Here is a 15,343-nt window from a genome sequence, read left to right as displayed (position 1 = left end):
TTTAACCCCCTAAAAAATGCTAAAGAGAATACACCTGTCAAGTCAACTAACTTTACAGTACCCATAAAGTCACTTAGCAAGACTCTGCAGGATAAGCCAGAAGATAATCTGTTTCGGTGTTCGATTCAGCAACTGCATTGAAGCGGAAAAGCTCAATGCAGACAAATAAAAACAAAATACAAATCCCCTGGAAAGTGCTGACAGTTGTCAATACTTTTGGAAAAGATACAGTCATGCAAATATACACGTGTTCTTTTAAAAAAAACGGATTGGTGTAAATTTGCCTGTGTGTTTACTTCTGCTGCACAAGATTTCAGCCTTTAGTGAATAATTCTGATCACAATTGTTTCAACAGATTTTACTACTGCATGTGGTAGTAGTCACTTAATACAAGTTTAAAAAGGTTTCATCAACTTTGGACAGTCCATATTACATCAATAATAATATTCAATGACAAGCACTTAACTCATTTTTTCTTCAAATAAATTGTTAATAAACTCTTCCTTAAGAATTTGGATACGTAAACAGTTGTACATATCTTGCAGAGGTTTCTCATCAGCAAACAGTCTGGACTGTACCAGTCGGTGGATGAAGTTGATCTGCATGCTATGGACCAGAGCACGGCCATCTGAAATAGTTTTAAAAACATTAAAAACTTCTAGGCAGACATTGCATCAACAGTAAAGCTATCTGAAGTTTTCAAAGTGACACAAGAAGCTAAAGTTATTGAACAATTTGAGCTCAGAAACATAAAAGAAATTCAGATGCATGCTTTGCCTCATTGTGGCTTGGTTCAAGCCCTAATGCTGCTATAAATCAAGAACATTCTACAAAGTATATTGTCAGTTTTCAGCCAATCTCTGAGATACAATGAAGATGCAAAGAGATACAATGTCAAACAGTAGCAATGAAGCATTTAACCTCATAGAAATCAAATGCCTCCTCACTTTTTGCGGTACACCTACAGACTATCACATACAATGTCACCAACAAGCATGCAATCAACACAAGTTTAGTGTTTAACTAAAATGGACACAATTTAAAAATTGGTAGATGATCTCCAGCATAATGAAATAATTGTGTAAAGGAAATAATTACAACATAAATTTTGAAAAATATAAATACTGGCTCTGGAAGAGAAGCCGAATGGTAGTTTACCACAGAAACGTTTAGCTTTATTAATGAAGCCAGAAAAAAATAATTGAGGACTAACTTTTGTTTGACAAAATCTAAACCGCAGAAGGTGGGCTGCAGTCCAGGAGGCTTTCCAGCAGATATATGCATCCAATAAAATTGATTTACAATGCTTTGCATCTAAATTATATTGGCTTATTTGCAAAGTTCATTGTTTCTGAGGAATGATATATTGTCTTAATTGTCTAATTTCATTGGAATGGAGAACGGTCATCTTTTAGCCAGACCATGAAAATCATCAACAAGTAATGGAGATTTCCCAGACTGTGCTTACTGGACCATAAATTACCTCCCGTTTCTTTATCTTCAACTAGTATTTCCAGTTGGAGTAGCCGCCAGGGAATTTCAGGATCATCGCCCATCACCGTAAGCGTGGCTTCAAATTCACCTTCAACACGGAATTTCACACGTCCATTGGCTTTGCAGAAAGGACAGGAATTTGAAAAGTTAGGAATTAGAAAATTTTGAAGAATTCTTAACTACTTCATACCGTAAGCAATGTGACCTGAACTCTCTTAAAAATAGAATCTTTCTTCAACCAAAAATCTTTACATGAGACAATGGGCTGGATTCTCCGCTTTGTGATGCCAGGCGCGGGAATCGCAATTGAGCAGAGAATCGTGCAAAATTGGGGGGAATAAATTCAGGTTTGCCAATTCCTTTTTTAAAATCTAAATTTAGAGTACCCAATTTCCCCCCCCACACAATTAAGGGATAATTTAGCGTGGCCATTCCACCTATCCTGCACATCTTTTTGGGTTGCGGTGGGTGACGCCCACGCAGACACGGGGAGAATGTCCAAACTCCACACAGACAGTGGCCCGGGATCAAACGCGGGTCCTCGGTGCCGTGTGGCAGCAGTGCTAATCACCATGCTGCCCTTCACCGCACCAATTCTGACGTGGAGAGAGAGAGAGAGAGAGAGAGAGAGGAACTTGGGGTGTCCCCTCAGGATCGGGGTAGCCTGATTCAGACCGCCATTGCTGCAGCATGTGTTTTCAAAGCACCCCTTTGGTGCTTCTTACAGGCTCCTGGTTGCTCACACTGCTGAGTGCTGCCTGTGCCTTTTGAATGCTCAGAGGGCCTTTGGTCATCTGAGAGCCCATCTAGGCTGCCCCTCTGGACATCCTCATCCTACAGCTGTTTCATTAATTGAGGGCCCCACCAGGTCTTGGGTCTTCTTAGAAGCGCTGCCCCACTGCAGAGGAAGCAGAGGATCAACGGAGCTCACCCTAACCAGAGGACACCTGCACTGTGGCCTTTGGAACCCTCCCTGGTTCTCTGTTCCTCTCAGGGCAGAAGCCTCACTGTGACCCCCTTCAGGATCATCAGCTGTCTCCTCCTGGTGAGGCTCGCAGTGATGACTACTCTGCCACCACCTCAAGGCACTGCTCAGGAGGGCAGGCTTGAGTCTGCGACCCACCCTGGAGAAGAGGGTGCCCCTCCTCTCCTCATTGGCACCTCAGGTCCACTTCAGACTCCTGAACGAAGGTGGCAGGTCTATTGTGAGACATCTTCGTGGCTGCAGTGTATGCTAAGTGGAGTGCTTAATAACAGCTCCAGCTGTCATGCTCTTCGGCGCTAAATCTGGCCCCAACAGTTGCAATACACTCTGGGCCGGGAACTGCTTTACTTCATGCTGGCAGAGTGCTAGTCCATTTGCATGTTCTAACTCGATGACCGAACAGTGCCCTCATCGGAAGCGCGAATTGCATGCAATTCAGTCCAACGGCAACATGGAGATGCCGACGGTCACATTGCATTTTTCAACGGCAATTTCATCAACACAAAACAAAACTTGGTAAATATTGAAGGATTTAGAGTCTTGCAGCTTTAGGTGATGTACCATATAATTAATTAATATTGATCTGTACAAAATGCTTACCAACAGTAAGGTTTGCCAGTTGTGGAGGCAGGTCTGTTGTCACTAGCCTGTGTCTTAGAATCTGATTAAGCTGATGAAGTGTGGATTGTTTCTCACTTTTTGTTATTGGATTTGGAGGAATGATTTTATCCTATTGGCAATATGAGCAATATAAAATTCAGAAATGATCAAAATTTAATTAGAAGTCACATTCCAGCATTTACAATTTAAGCTTTGATATAAACGTTAAAAATCAGTATGCTGGGGCAGCATGGCGGTGCAGTAGTGAGCACTGCTGCCTCACGGCACCCAATTCTTTTTTTCCAAATAAGGGGCAATTTAGCGTGCCAATCCACCTCCCCTGCACATCTTCTGTGTCGTGGGGGTGAGACCCACGCAGACACGGGGATAATGTGCAAAGTCCACACGGACAGTGACCCGGGGCCAGGATCGAATCTAGGTCCTCGGTGCTGTGAGGCAGCAGTGCTACCCATGGTGCCATCATGATGCCCTGAACTTTACTATCATAAATAAGTCACAATCCATTTTTTATGATCGTAGGCCAGTGGCTCACCCGAATACAAGTGGGCAGGCGAGGGTACGACCCTGTAGTTAGAACATCAATTGCAAATGGAATTGCAAAGCTTGGTAGACGTGCATGAACCAAAGCATCTCTTGCTAACGACGCCATTCGATCAGCAGCTTCCACAAAGATGAATGCCTGCTGATCCAAGAAATTTGATATCATCTACATGCAAAAAAAAAAAAGAAAAAGAATTAATGACGATGTGCACAGTGCAATGAATTTGTATCACAGAATCTGAAATAAGGAGCTGCTCTCATTGAACCCAATGATGTCTGAAGTCACTTGGAAGCATAATTAATTGAGTTTGCCGAAGTAGTCTACAATAAGGAATTTAGTAAGTATGGAACTTGAAAAATCTTTTGATATCCAAACAAGTTGCATCTCTATTAACTCTTTTAAACTTGAGAGAAGAGAAGTGAAAAGATTCACTAGGTACCGTTCACATGAAATTGTATGTATTGGCCAATATCCTTGCATGAAACAGTGAACCTTAGATTCTCAGAAGACAGGGATAAAAGAAATGTTGCGCCACCTCAGGTTACATTGTGACTAGGACCTGTAATTGCTAACTTCAGGAATACTGGCGGACATAGAAGCTCTTGAATATGAGTGCCCAAGTGACTTTTTCCACTTGGTTATCCCCACACCCAAACTTAGATAACAACTGACTTAAATATTGAAAGCTTCTAAATCTCTCAATGTTCAAACTTTTTGCAATAGATTAAACATGTAAACCCAATTGACAGTAGTTTATGGAATGTGTGTTCATTTTACCAGAAGTATTTTCAGAGCAGACAATAACCTGGTACAAAGATATTAACTGAAATTTGTCAGAATCTGGCATTTAAAACTTCATATACACAAACTTCACTCACGGTGGGACAGTGGTTAGCACTGCTGCCGCACAGCACCAGGGACCCTGATTCAATTCCGACCTCGAGTGACTGTCTGTGTGGAGTCTGCACTTTCTCCCCGTGTCTGCGTGGGGTTCCTCCGGATGCTCCGGTTTCCTCCCACAGTCCAAAGATGTGCATGGAAGATAGATTGGCCATGCTAAATTACCCCTTCGTGTCCAAACCGTAGGTGGGGTGCTCTTTCGGAAGGCCTGTGCAGACTCATAGGCCGTGTTGCCTCATTCTGGACTGTAGGGATTCTATGGTTCTAATAATTAATCATTTCCCATAACAGCAAATTTAATTGGAGGCTCAAAAATCTCTCTCAATTTCTTTCTGGCTGGTTTTGAGTGCTGGAAGAGGACAACACAAAGGACCCCCAAGTGTATTCTCAAATATCAAGGAGTGAAAACCCAGGCTCATATTTATATAGCAATAATAATAATTTTTATTGTCGCTAGTAGGCTTACATTAACACTGCAATGAAGTTACTGTGAAAAGCCCCTAGTGGCCACATTCCGGCGCCTGTTCGGGTACACAGCGGGAGAATTCAGAATGTACAAATTACCTAACAGCACGCCTTTCGGGACTTGTGGGAGGAAACTGGAGCATTTGGAAGAAACCCACGCAGACACGGGGAGAACGTGCAGACTCTGCACAGTTACCCAAGCCGAAAATCGAACATGGGACCCAGGCGTTGTGAAGCAACAGTGCTAACCACTGTGCTACATTTAGAAGTGTTAATTTACATAGATTAATGACTTTTGATTTGCTTGTCATTGTTATGCAAGTAAATGTCACAACTAATTTGTAAACAGCAATGTTCCACAACAGCAATCAATTGAGGGCAGCATGGTAGCATAGCGGTTAGCACTGTGGCTTCACAGCACCAGGGTCCCAGGTTCGATTCCCTGCTGGGTCACTGTCTGTGCAGAGTCTTTCTCCCCGTGTCTGCGTGGGTTTCCTCAGGGTGCTCCAGTTCCCTCCCACAGTCCAAAGATGTGCAGGTTAGGTGGATTGGCCACGCTAAATTTCCCTTAGTGTCCAAAAAGGTTAGATGGGGTTATTGGGTTAGGAGGATAGGGTGTAAATGAGGGCTTAAATGGGTCGGTGTAGACTCGATGGGCCGAATGGCCTCCTTCTGCATTGTATGTTCTATGTCTATGTCTAATTAAATGATCATTGAGCCTGTTATTTCTAACACCGTTTGAAGGATGAATTTTCACTGAAACAAGATGATCTCCTTTTTTTTCCCCCAAAGTGCAATGTGATCTTAAGTATCAGTTTAATATCTCAGTTGAAAGATGGCACCTTGGACAACGCATCGCTTGGACAACACTGCAGCCAAAATTCTGCATTCAATTCCTGGAGTTTGAAGCTGCAACATGACTCAAATGAGCCTTCACCAGCTGAGCCAAGCTCACTTAGAGAAACCGGATCCCGATGCAAAGATTGAGACAATTTTGGGGGGATCACTCCAAGGTTAGCAATGGTCTCTTGGCTGTTATTAAAGGACAATATAAGTTTCAATGGACATTAACTTGTAACATACAGAATTTGCATCAAAACATTGAGTTTTCAACTCTAGCATGCAACAGAAATCTCCATTCATCTATTTGCTGTTACACCCAGGACCAAGTTAGTAGGGGAGCTGAATACTCAAAAAACAAATTACGGCAAGGAATGTTTCTAGCCTAAATTAACCTGTTACTAAACTACCCTGAACTCTTGTTAGAAGGGAGTTATCTCACGGGTCTTGGCCAATATTTTCCCTTCATCAACATTACTAAAAACAGATTATCTGGTCATTATCGCATTGCTGTTTGTGGGAGCTCACAGCTGCCACAGACGTACATTACAACACTGACTACATTTTAAAAGTACTTAATTGACTTTGGGACATCCCCAGATTGCAAAAACACAATATTCCGGTTGGTGATATATGGCAAGCTGCTCCACATAGCTTCTTCTGAAATGTTGTAGTCTCAAATCAAACAGGAGCTCTGTTGTTCATTGTCACACTTGAGAAGTTTCTGGTACCCAATATCGGCATGTGTGGCAAACCAACTTCTTTTTTTAGCATGTGCAGTAATCACCAAGCCAGGCAATAACTCTGCGGTGACTAAATGGAGCTCTCAGGGTCCTCCGCTGAATTCTGTTAGAGGGTAGTCTTCAATGTGGAGGTGGAATACACCCAAGATGGTTTAGCTGCTGGGCTATAGGCACCGTGTCTTCGAGTAGTTGGCCAGCTTTGCAATGTCACTGATTTGTGTTGCATCATATTTAGAAAATGTTGAAGTCTGAGAGGCACGGCTAATATCGTCAGCATATAAACTTCCGAGACAAGGTTGGAGGTAGATGGCGGATATAGAGATTGAAAAGGGTTGGCCTTCAAACAGATTCCTGGGCGACCCTGTTGGGACTGTTTCCTTCAGACACATTTTCAACACCCATGTGCCCCCTGAGCCGCCTACCTCGGAGTAATAGTGTGATGGCGTCAATAATCCACGGAGGGATGTTTCACAAGCAGGCCAGTGTGCCAGACCATGTTGTGATGCAGTGAGATCGGGAAAGATCTTTTAGCGGTTACTTTCAAAGCTATTTCAATGAAGATGGTTCAGGTAAGGACCTGGTTGCATGTGCTTCGCCCTCACCAAAAGCCAGTTTGTCCCAACTGGCACTGGGGAGTGGTTTGAGGACATGAACTTGAAGGCCCCAATTATGATGATATTAACATATTTAGTGGAAGAGAGGGAGGTTATCTCTGGTATTGTCGATTGAACATATGTGGCCCGCCAACATTCTGGATGGGCAGCATGATAAGATTGATGGCTTTCAATCATCAATTTTGATGATTGAAAGCCATCAATCGTATATCTTCCAGCTTCGCCGTATGGGATTAGTGTTTCTCGTATACAGATCACGTCAATTGTGCAATGCTGGGCAAGAGTGTAGTTTGGAAGCAGTTGGCCCCTCAAGGTAGAGTTGCAGAATGCGGAGGGCAGGCCCAATGGTGAGGGATCTACAGAAATTCATATTGGTGGTCATGGCTCAGCATTCATGTCATGTCACTCATCAGTACTGAGAAAACCCGGTAAGTCAATGATCCTACAAGCAAACCGAATTCGGCAAGTTCATGCTTCAAGAATCACAAAATCTGAAACAAACCAAAGACAAACCTTCTGGCGGGCAAGTGAGAAAAGGAATTTGCCTTCTCAGAATGTGAGCAATCTCAAAGTTGGCAGAACGGGTAAAGTTTGACGTCAAATCAACCCATTATATCAGGTTCAATGGGTCATCATAGAGTAACAATCATAGTCAGATTGCCACTCTGCTCCTTTTTACTTACACTAAAATGCAGCATCATCATTCTCACCCAACACCTACTCGAGGCGGCTGAGAAAAGTGCGGTGCAGCAGGGTCCCGAGGTCTCAGTCAAGTGTTGGGACAAAGGAAGACGCCCCCATTTTTTATGGCACTAGCCGTGGCAAAACAGATCGGTAGGTTTAAACATCCAGCCACTGAGAAGATGGGGAGAAGACAAGTGCACAAGTGGGTAGGATGGTAATTTAGTGTGCGTGTGTATGTGTGTGGGAGGGGGTCAGTATTATAGTTACACAGAAGATCAAAGTGGTTTAAATTCTTCTAATTTTTCCTGGTTAATTGTGCCTGCAACACAGTCAGAACCATCCAAAGACTGACATTTAAACTCGGAGAATTGCATGGTTCCCCATGCATGAACTTCCTGGGTGATTACTATGAAATCCTTATGTGGGATCGTCGGTGGTTTGGGGAATGAGTTCAAGTCCGTCATCCTGGAGATCAGAAACTGTTTGCCAATATCTGAGCCAAGCAAATCCATGGTACTCCAAAGCAATTTAGACCATTGATCAAGAAATCCACCTCAGTAATCAGTAGTTTTGTTGGCAGCTAGAATTCTTACCACTCAGCTCACGAATCCTGTAAGCCAATGAGATAGTGGTTAAAGTGGTCTTTCAGTAGGTAGCTTAGCAAAGTTCTGTACTGGCAAGCAACGTTGGTTAAGTTTAACATGACCTATATGCAAACTTTGGGGTCCTTCCGTCTGGGCCACTAAATTTCCGTTTTAAGAGACAGTATATTGCCTAAACAAAAACTCAGTTTCTATATTCAGAGATGGTAAACTTCTACATGTGGTACTCATTGAACAAAAACACACTGCGCAATTCCAGGCAAAATAAACTATTTTTAAAAAGTGCCATATCTGATACTCCCTTCTTTTGGGTAAACATCCATTTAGTAATAAGTCATTGTATCTCAGCACTCCTTACCGCACATTTTTCCACCTTTCCAGCATTACTTGCCCATTTTACTAATGCTAGCAGACGAACAAAGAGTTGACGTGTTCGACTGGCAAACTGAACAATTTCAATTTTCCTGTGAAAAGAAAACATGTTTGTAAGTTTTTTTCAAATTTCAACACTTTCAAAAATGAGCATTTATACAAGTATAAAAATAATTTGCCATATCCCTTTCTGGATTTTCAAACCAACTGCTTATTTCGAAGTACATTCAGTTCCAACAGTTAAACAACTTGTTACTATACATCAAATACTCTCAAACGGCAAATGAAAAGTAACCCTGGTAGTTACTCCACTTTAGTGGAGCACTGTATGGCTACCATTCCATGCCTCTCCATATAAAGTTATAAGATAAGCATCTCATCATTCTGTAACACCACACATTGATTTAAAGTATTTGAACACTGCAACAGACTTCAGCTATTTCAATAATCTTTCGGGGCTTTTCACAGGAACTTCATTGAAGCCTACTTGTGACAATAAGCGATTATTATTATTAATCACCCCATATCTTGTAAACTGAATTTCTGAGCAAATACTTGATATAGAGACATGGGTGCAGTGATCAATTTCTTAAGGTACTGGGCGAGTAACTCAAGAGGTCCCGAATTCATATCCCACCATGGCAAATAGTAAAGTCGCATCCAATGCTGATAAATTGTGGGCTGGTACATGGAAATGGCCATGAAAACTGCTGGTTTAAAAAAAAAAACTGACTCACTCATATTTTACCATTCTATGCAGTCTGGTTTACGTGGGTCTCCAGTCCCATACCAAATATTATTTTTTTATTAATTCAAGGGGTGTGGGCTTTGCTGGTTATCCAACATTTATTGCCCATCTCTAATTGCCCTCGAGATGGTGGTGGCGAGTTATGTTCTTGAACCGCTGCAGTCCATGTGGCGTGGGACAATGCTGTTGGGAGTTCTAGGATTTTGACCCAGCAACAGTGAAGGAACACCAATATATTTTCAAATCAGGATGGTGAGTGGCTTGGAGGTGAACTCCCTGGTGGTGGGGTTCCCATGCATCTGCTACTCTTTGGTGGTAGTCATTGGTTTGGAAGGTGCTGTCTAAGGAGCCTTGCAATGCATCGTGTAGATGGTACAGCTGCTACACCGTGCATTGGTGGTGGAAGGAGTGAATGTTTGCGGAAGGGGCAACAATCAAGCTGGCTGCTTTGTCCTGAATGGTGTTGAGCTGGAGTGTTGAGGGGTGGAGCTGCACTCATCCAGGCAAGGGTAGAGCATGTCACCACACTTCTGACTTGTGCCATGTGAATTATGCACAGGCTGTGGGGAGTTAGGAGGCGCATTACTCGATACAAGATTCCTAGCCTTTGACCTGCTCTTGTAGCCACATTATTTATATGGCTAGTCAAATTTCTGGTCAATGGTAACCCCCAAGATGTTGATAGTGGGGATTTAGCGATGGTAATGCCATTGAATGTCAAGGGGCAACGGCTAACTTCTCTCTTGTTGGAGATGGTCAATGCCTGGTAGTGCACAAGCCTGGATAGTGTCCAGGTCTAGCTGCATTTGGACATGGATTGCTTCAGTAACGGAGGAGTCACAAATGGTCTTGAACATTGTGCAACAACAACCATCTTCCTTTGTACTACGTATGAGCCAAACCAGCTGAGTCTCTCTTTCTCCCCTCCTCCTCCCCTACCCCCGATTCCCATTGACTCCAGTTTTGCTATGCCTCCTTGATGCCACATTCGGTCACATGCAGCCTGGACGTCAAAGGCAGTCACTCTCACGAGTTCCGCTCTTTTGTCCATATTTGAACTAAGGCTGTGATGAGTTCACGAGTTGAGTGGCCCTGGTGGAACCCAAACTGAACATCAGTGAGCAGGTTATTGCCAAGTGCCGCTTAATAACACTTTTAATGACCATCTCCATCACTTTACTGATGATTAAGAGCTCACTGATGTGCAGTAATTGGTCAGGTTGTCTTTGTCCTACTTTTTAATTCCCAGGACATACTTTGGCAATTTTTCACATTACTGGGTAGATGCCAATTTTATAGCTGTACTGGAACAGCTTGGCTAGGGGTGTGGCAAGTTCTGGAGCACAGGTTTTCACTGGAATATCGTCAGGGCCCATAGCAGTATCCAGTGCCTTCAGTCATTTCTTGATATCATGTGGAGTGAATTGAATTGGTTGAAGATTGGCATCTGTGATACTGGAGGTCTCCGGAGGTAGAGATGAATCATCTGCTTCAAGTTGAAGATTGGAGCAAATGCCTTATGTTTTGCACTGGATTCCAGTCCACATGGGTGATTCAATAACCTCAAGAACAAAACTGGCTTGTCACAAGTCTCCAATTCACATGTCCTATATACTCAGAAAAAGATCACTAAGGTGTATTTTGCAGAAAGGGACGAACAGATATATCGACCAGAGGTAACCAATTGGCAAAGAGATAATCAGTAAGTGCATATAGGAGGATGACAAAACAAATTGCATGTTATTTCCAACAGTTGTTCCCAGTCATTTCAGCAGACATCAATCCATAAGGGTTTACTTAAATATGCACGGCCAGGGTCAGAATCCAAATAGACAGCAGATAGCCATGAGATCGGCAGCACGGTAGCATAGTGGTTAGCACAGTACTTTACAGCTCCAGGGTCCCAGATTTCATTCCCTGCTTGGGTCACTGTGTGTGGAGTCTGCACGTTCTCCCAGTGTGTGCGTGGGTTTCATCCGGATGCTCCGGTTTCGTCCCACAGTCCAAGGTTGTGCAGGTTAGGTGGATTGTCCATTCTAAATTGCCCTTCCCAAAAAGGTTAAGTGGTGTTACTGGGTTACAGGGATAAAGGGGATAGGGTGGAGATGTAGGGCTTAAGTAGGGTGCGCTTTTCCAAGGGCCGATGCAGACTCGATGGGCTGAATGGCCTCTTTCTGCACTGAAAATTCTATGTCTATGAGAACAGTTACTGAATTATTCCAGCAAGTCTAGCAAGAGAGAGGCTTTCACAACATGCTGCATTTGAGGTTCAAATTAATTATTTGATAATGAGATCAAAAGAGCTGCGGCACTGTGATTTTCTTTTAGCATTCATAATTCAGCTCATGCTATAATGTTACAGGACAATGTTTCTGTTATTGGAGACTTGCAGTAAGCTGCACAGTCTCAAAAGCAGCATTGATTGAAAGCAGATATGTAATTTAAATTTACTCCATGGGCCTGTGGATGTTTCATGTTATACGCCAATTATTTTCCAATCTCTCCTGAAGGCATGCAGGTCTATGGATGCCAGTACGTTCCAAAACTTCGCCCAAGCACTCAATATCATTCTTCATTGTCCAGCAATGAGTATTGGCAAGCATTTTGAGCAAAGGCATGATGCTTGGGAGAGCAGGGAGAAAAATCACACCCAAGTTTCTGTCCTTTCTTACCACCATTCATCTATGGAATTCCCTGCACAGTGAAGCAGTTGAGGCTCCTTCATTAAATGTTTTCAGGTAAAGGTAGATGGTTTTTTGAAGAATAAAGGAATAAAGGGTAATGGTGTTCGGGCGGGAAAGTGGAGCTAAGTCCACAAAAGATCAGCCATGATCTCATTGAATGGCGGAGCAGACTCGAAGGGCCAGATGGCCTACTCCTGCTCCTAGTTCTTATGTTCTTATACCTGCCAGTGCTACAAAGGCGAGGAGTAGAAACGCTGATTTTCCTCTCTCTAACCCAAGAATTGGGAAGCCAATTGAAGAGCTCCTACTTGCCAACCCTGCTGAGATTAGATAACTCAGCAACATCACCAATTAACCTGGGCTTAACAACTAATTGACTGGGCCATTGGGGAATCCTTGTTTTTTATTCTTGGCACAGTAGGATGTCGCCTCGGATCACAAACAATTAAATTCCATCTTCCTCCTATCCAGTATCTTATGCCCTGCAGTGATAATCCCACATTGGGACAGTACTTTGTTGCTTGCAAGTAAATTCTGAGGTCAGGCAGCATGGTGGCGCAGTGGTTAACACTACAGCCTCGTGCCACCAAGGTCCCACGTTCGGTCCCGGCCCTGGGCCACCATTCTCCCTGTGTTTGCATGGGTTTCGCCCCCCACAACCCAAAGATGTGCAGGGTAGGTGGATTGGCCACGCTAAATTGCCCCTTAATTGGAAAAAAAAAAATTGGATTTTATTTTTAAAAAATAATAACTGGTCATCGACTGACAACAAGATCACTTTCTTTTATTCTTTTTTGGGATGTGGAAGTCACTGGTAGGCCAGCATTCGTTGCCCATCCCTAATTGCCCCTGAACTGAGCGACCTGCTGGGCCATTTTAGATGGCATTAAGAGTCAATCATTTTAAAATAATGTAAAATCTAGAGGCACATTTTCATAACTTTTTATAATGTCTATTGTCTCTATTTCTTTTTAAATGCAAAAGCAGCATTTGTTTTTAAATGACATTAAACGCGTGAAAAAAATCAACCTGAAAAGTCACTTACCGTTCCATGTCAGTTTTTCGAGGCAACCTGAAAAAAAAGAGCAGTTACTTACTAATGAAAATGAAAGCTCTGCAAATGTTTTCATTTTGTCGATGAAAACTGTATATTTTAGCTACACAGTCTATTCATAACAGTGCCAAACTACAGTTATTACTCTTTGTGCAAAAGAACATTGTGGAGAATTTTATCATGGGGGACAAAATTCCCCATTAACAATAGGCAATTTAGGGGGTACCCAAAGACAAAATTGAAGACATAGATTTTTGGGGACTTTTCTGAAGAACACCAGAAGACAGAGCATAATAGCCAAAGCACGTTTAGACCTCTCATAGAAATGTTTCCCTAAAACAACTATAATTTTTATTGTCTGCAATTGCAAAACTCTGAAATGAGTGATAAATAATCACAAATTGCATCTTGTATCAAAGATCTGTTCATCATAAACACAAAATTGCAGACAGTGATGTTTTAAGCTGGTCATGAATGAAATTCAAAGAAACCATGATGCATCAATATATTTATGCCACCAGAGGCTCGTCAGTACAAGCTTAATTTGTTTTTAAATATAATCTTACAGAAGGCTTCTGGCAATGCTACCAGAATAAATTAAACAAGTTCAAATCATGACCAATCATAATACGGTCTCTCTCAAGGATGTTGTTAACTCATGAATGCAATTTTATTAATGAGCAGTGTGACTTCAATTTTTCAACTAAAAGATTTATTGTCACCTATCTGATATAGTTTTAAAAAAATTAGGTTGCTATCTAAATAGTTGATGCTGCATAAGTGAAAATCACGAAATACAAATTACAGTAGGAAAACAGTTGGCTCAGGGTAGCTTTACAGACAACTTGTAAATAGAATTGGAGAGTACATTGAAAATGCATTCTAACAGTGAGCAATTTCAGTTAGGGCCTTGTGAAAATAGCATCAACACAGACATAAACATGACAATACAGTACGACCAATACATAAGTTCCAAGTCAAGTCAGATGACACATTTTACTTTGAGAAGAAACTTTCAGGTTTGCAATGTAAAATGTTATCCAAATTGAATGTAAACGGCGTACAGGTGGTGAAGATCAAGGAGAAATGGGAAGGGAAGATCAATTGGGGAGTATGGAGTGAGGCACTGCATAGGGTAAACAGGACCTCCTCGTGCACAAGGATGAGCTTGATACAGTTTAAGTTGGTACACAGTGTACATATGACTCGGGCAAGAATGAGTGGGTTCTTCCAGGGGGGTGGCAGATGAGTGAGAGGTGTGGGTCCACCTCCTCCCCCACTATCCTGGCTATGACTGCGAACACTTCCACTCAAAATCTCTCCAATGTTTCACACCCCCAGACCATGTGCATGTGATTCGCTGGACCCAGAGCCTTTTGTGACGATATTTGGGGTTTCAGAGAAGCCACAGCTCATGGAGAGGAAGAAGGCCGATGTCGTGCCCTTCGCCTCTCTGATTGCCCAGTGGCGAATTTTACTGGAATGGCGGTCGACATCGGCACCAGGGGTAGCGGCTTGGTTGGGTGACCTGTTCGGCCCTGCGGTTGGAGAAGATAAAGTGTGAGTTAAGGGGCTCTGCAGAGAGGTTTGAGAAAAAGTGGGGTATGTTCGTGACCGTGTTTGAGGAGCTGTTCGTCACCCAGGCCGGGGGGGGGGGGGGGGGGGGGGGGTGGGTGAAAAAGGGGACAAAGTTGTACAAACAATTGTTTTTTTGTTTTTTTTTTCCCTTTTCTGAGTTACCAAGCCAGGGCTCAGTGTGGGTCAGGGGCAAACCCCTAATCCAGCTCCTCGCCTGCTCCAAAAAACTAATTCAAATTGAATAGAATTCATGGTCCCCACAAGAGAGACATACCAGATCTGAACCAAAGGCTCAATCTACAGACACTTGATCTTAGCCAAAAGGCCGAGAAGCGATTGTACAAACAATTGTTGATTGTTGGGAACTATGTTTCCCGGGGTGTTTATTTGCTGTAACCTGTTTTGATACATATTTGTA

At 42.7% G+C, this 15,343-nt stretch overlaps 1 protein-coding gene and 1 non-coding gene across 2 annotated transcripts in view; both read right to left on the bottom strand.

Moving 5' to 3' along the window:
- The window catches only part of med14 (mediator complex subunit 14), a 128,220-nt gene that overhangs the window by 111,469 nt on the left and 1,408 nt on the right, over positions 1–15,343 (bottom strand). The window contains exons 2-7 of the mRNA XM_072513866.1: positions 13,339–13,365; positions 8,848–8,953; positions 3,633–3,806; positions 3,080–3,209; positions 1,484–1,612; positions 521–628 (exon numbers count right to left, since the gene is read on the bottom strand). Of these exons, the coding sequence (XP_072369967.1) occupies positions 521–628; positions 1,484–1,612; positions 3,080–3,209; positions 3,633–3,806; positions 8,848–8,953; positions 13,339–13,365 (674 nt within the window). The remainder of the gene's footprint in view (positions 1–520; positions 629–1,483; positions 1,613–3,079; positions 3,210–3,632; positions 3,807–8,847; positions 8,954–13,338; positions 13,366–15,343) is intronic.
- LOC140428989 (U2 spliceosomal RNA) lies at positions 15,064–15,262 on the bottom strand. The gene has a single exon (XR_011948972.1). It is a non-coding gene; the product is annotated as a U2 spliceosomal RNA (small nuclear RNA).

Source organism: Scyliorhinus torazame, chromosome 8 (assembly GCF_047496885.1).
Source record: "Scyliorhinus torazame isolate Kashiwa2021f chromosome 8, sScyTor2.1, whole genome shotgun sequence".
Taxonomy (NCBI): domain Eukaryota; kingdom Metazoa; phylum Chordata; class Chondrichthyes; order Carcharhiniformes; family Scyliorhinidae; genus Scyliorhinus; species Scyliorhinus torazame.
Note: the sequence above shows the minus strand (reverse complement) of the source record. Positions and strands in the feature narration are given on the sequence as shown.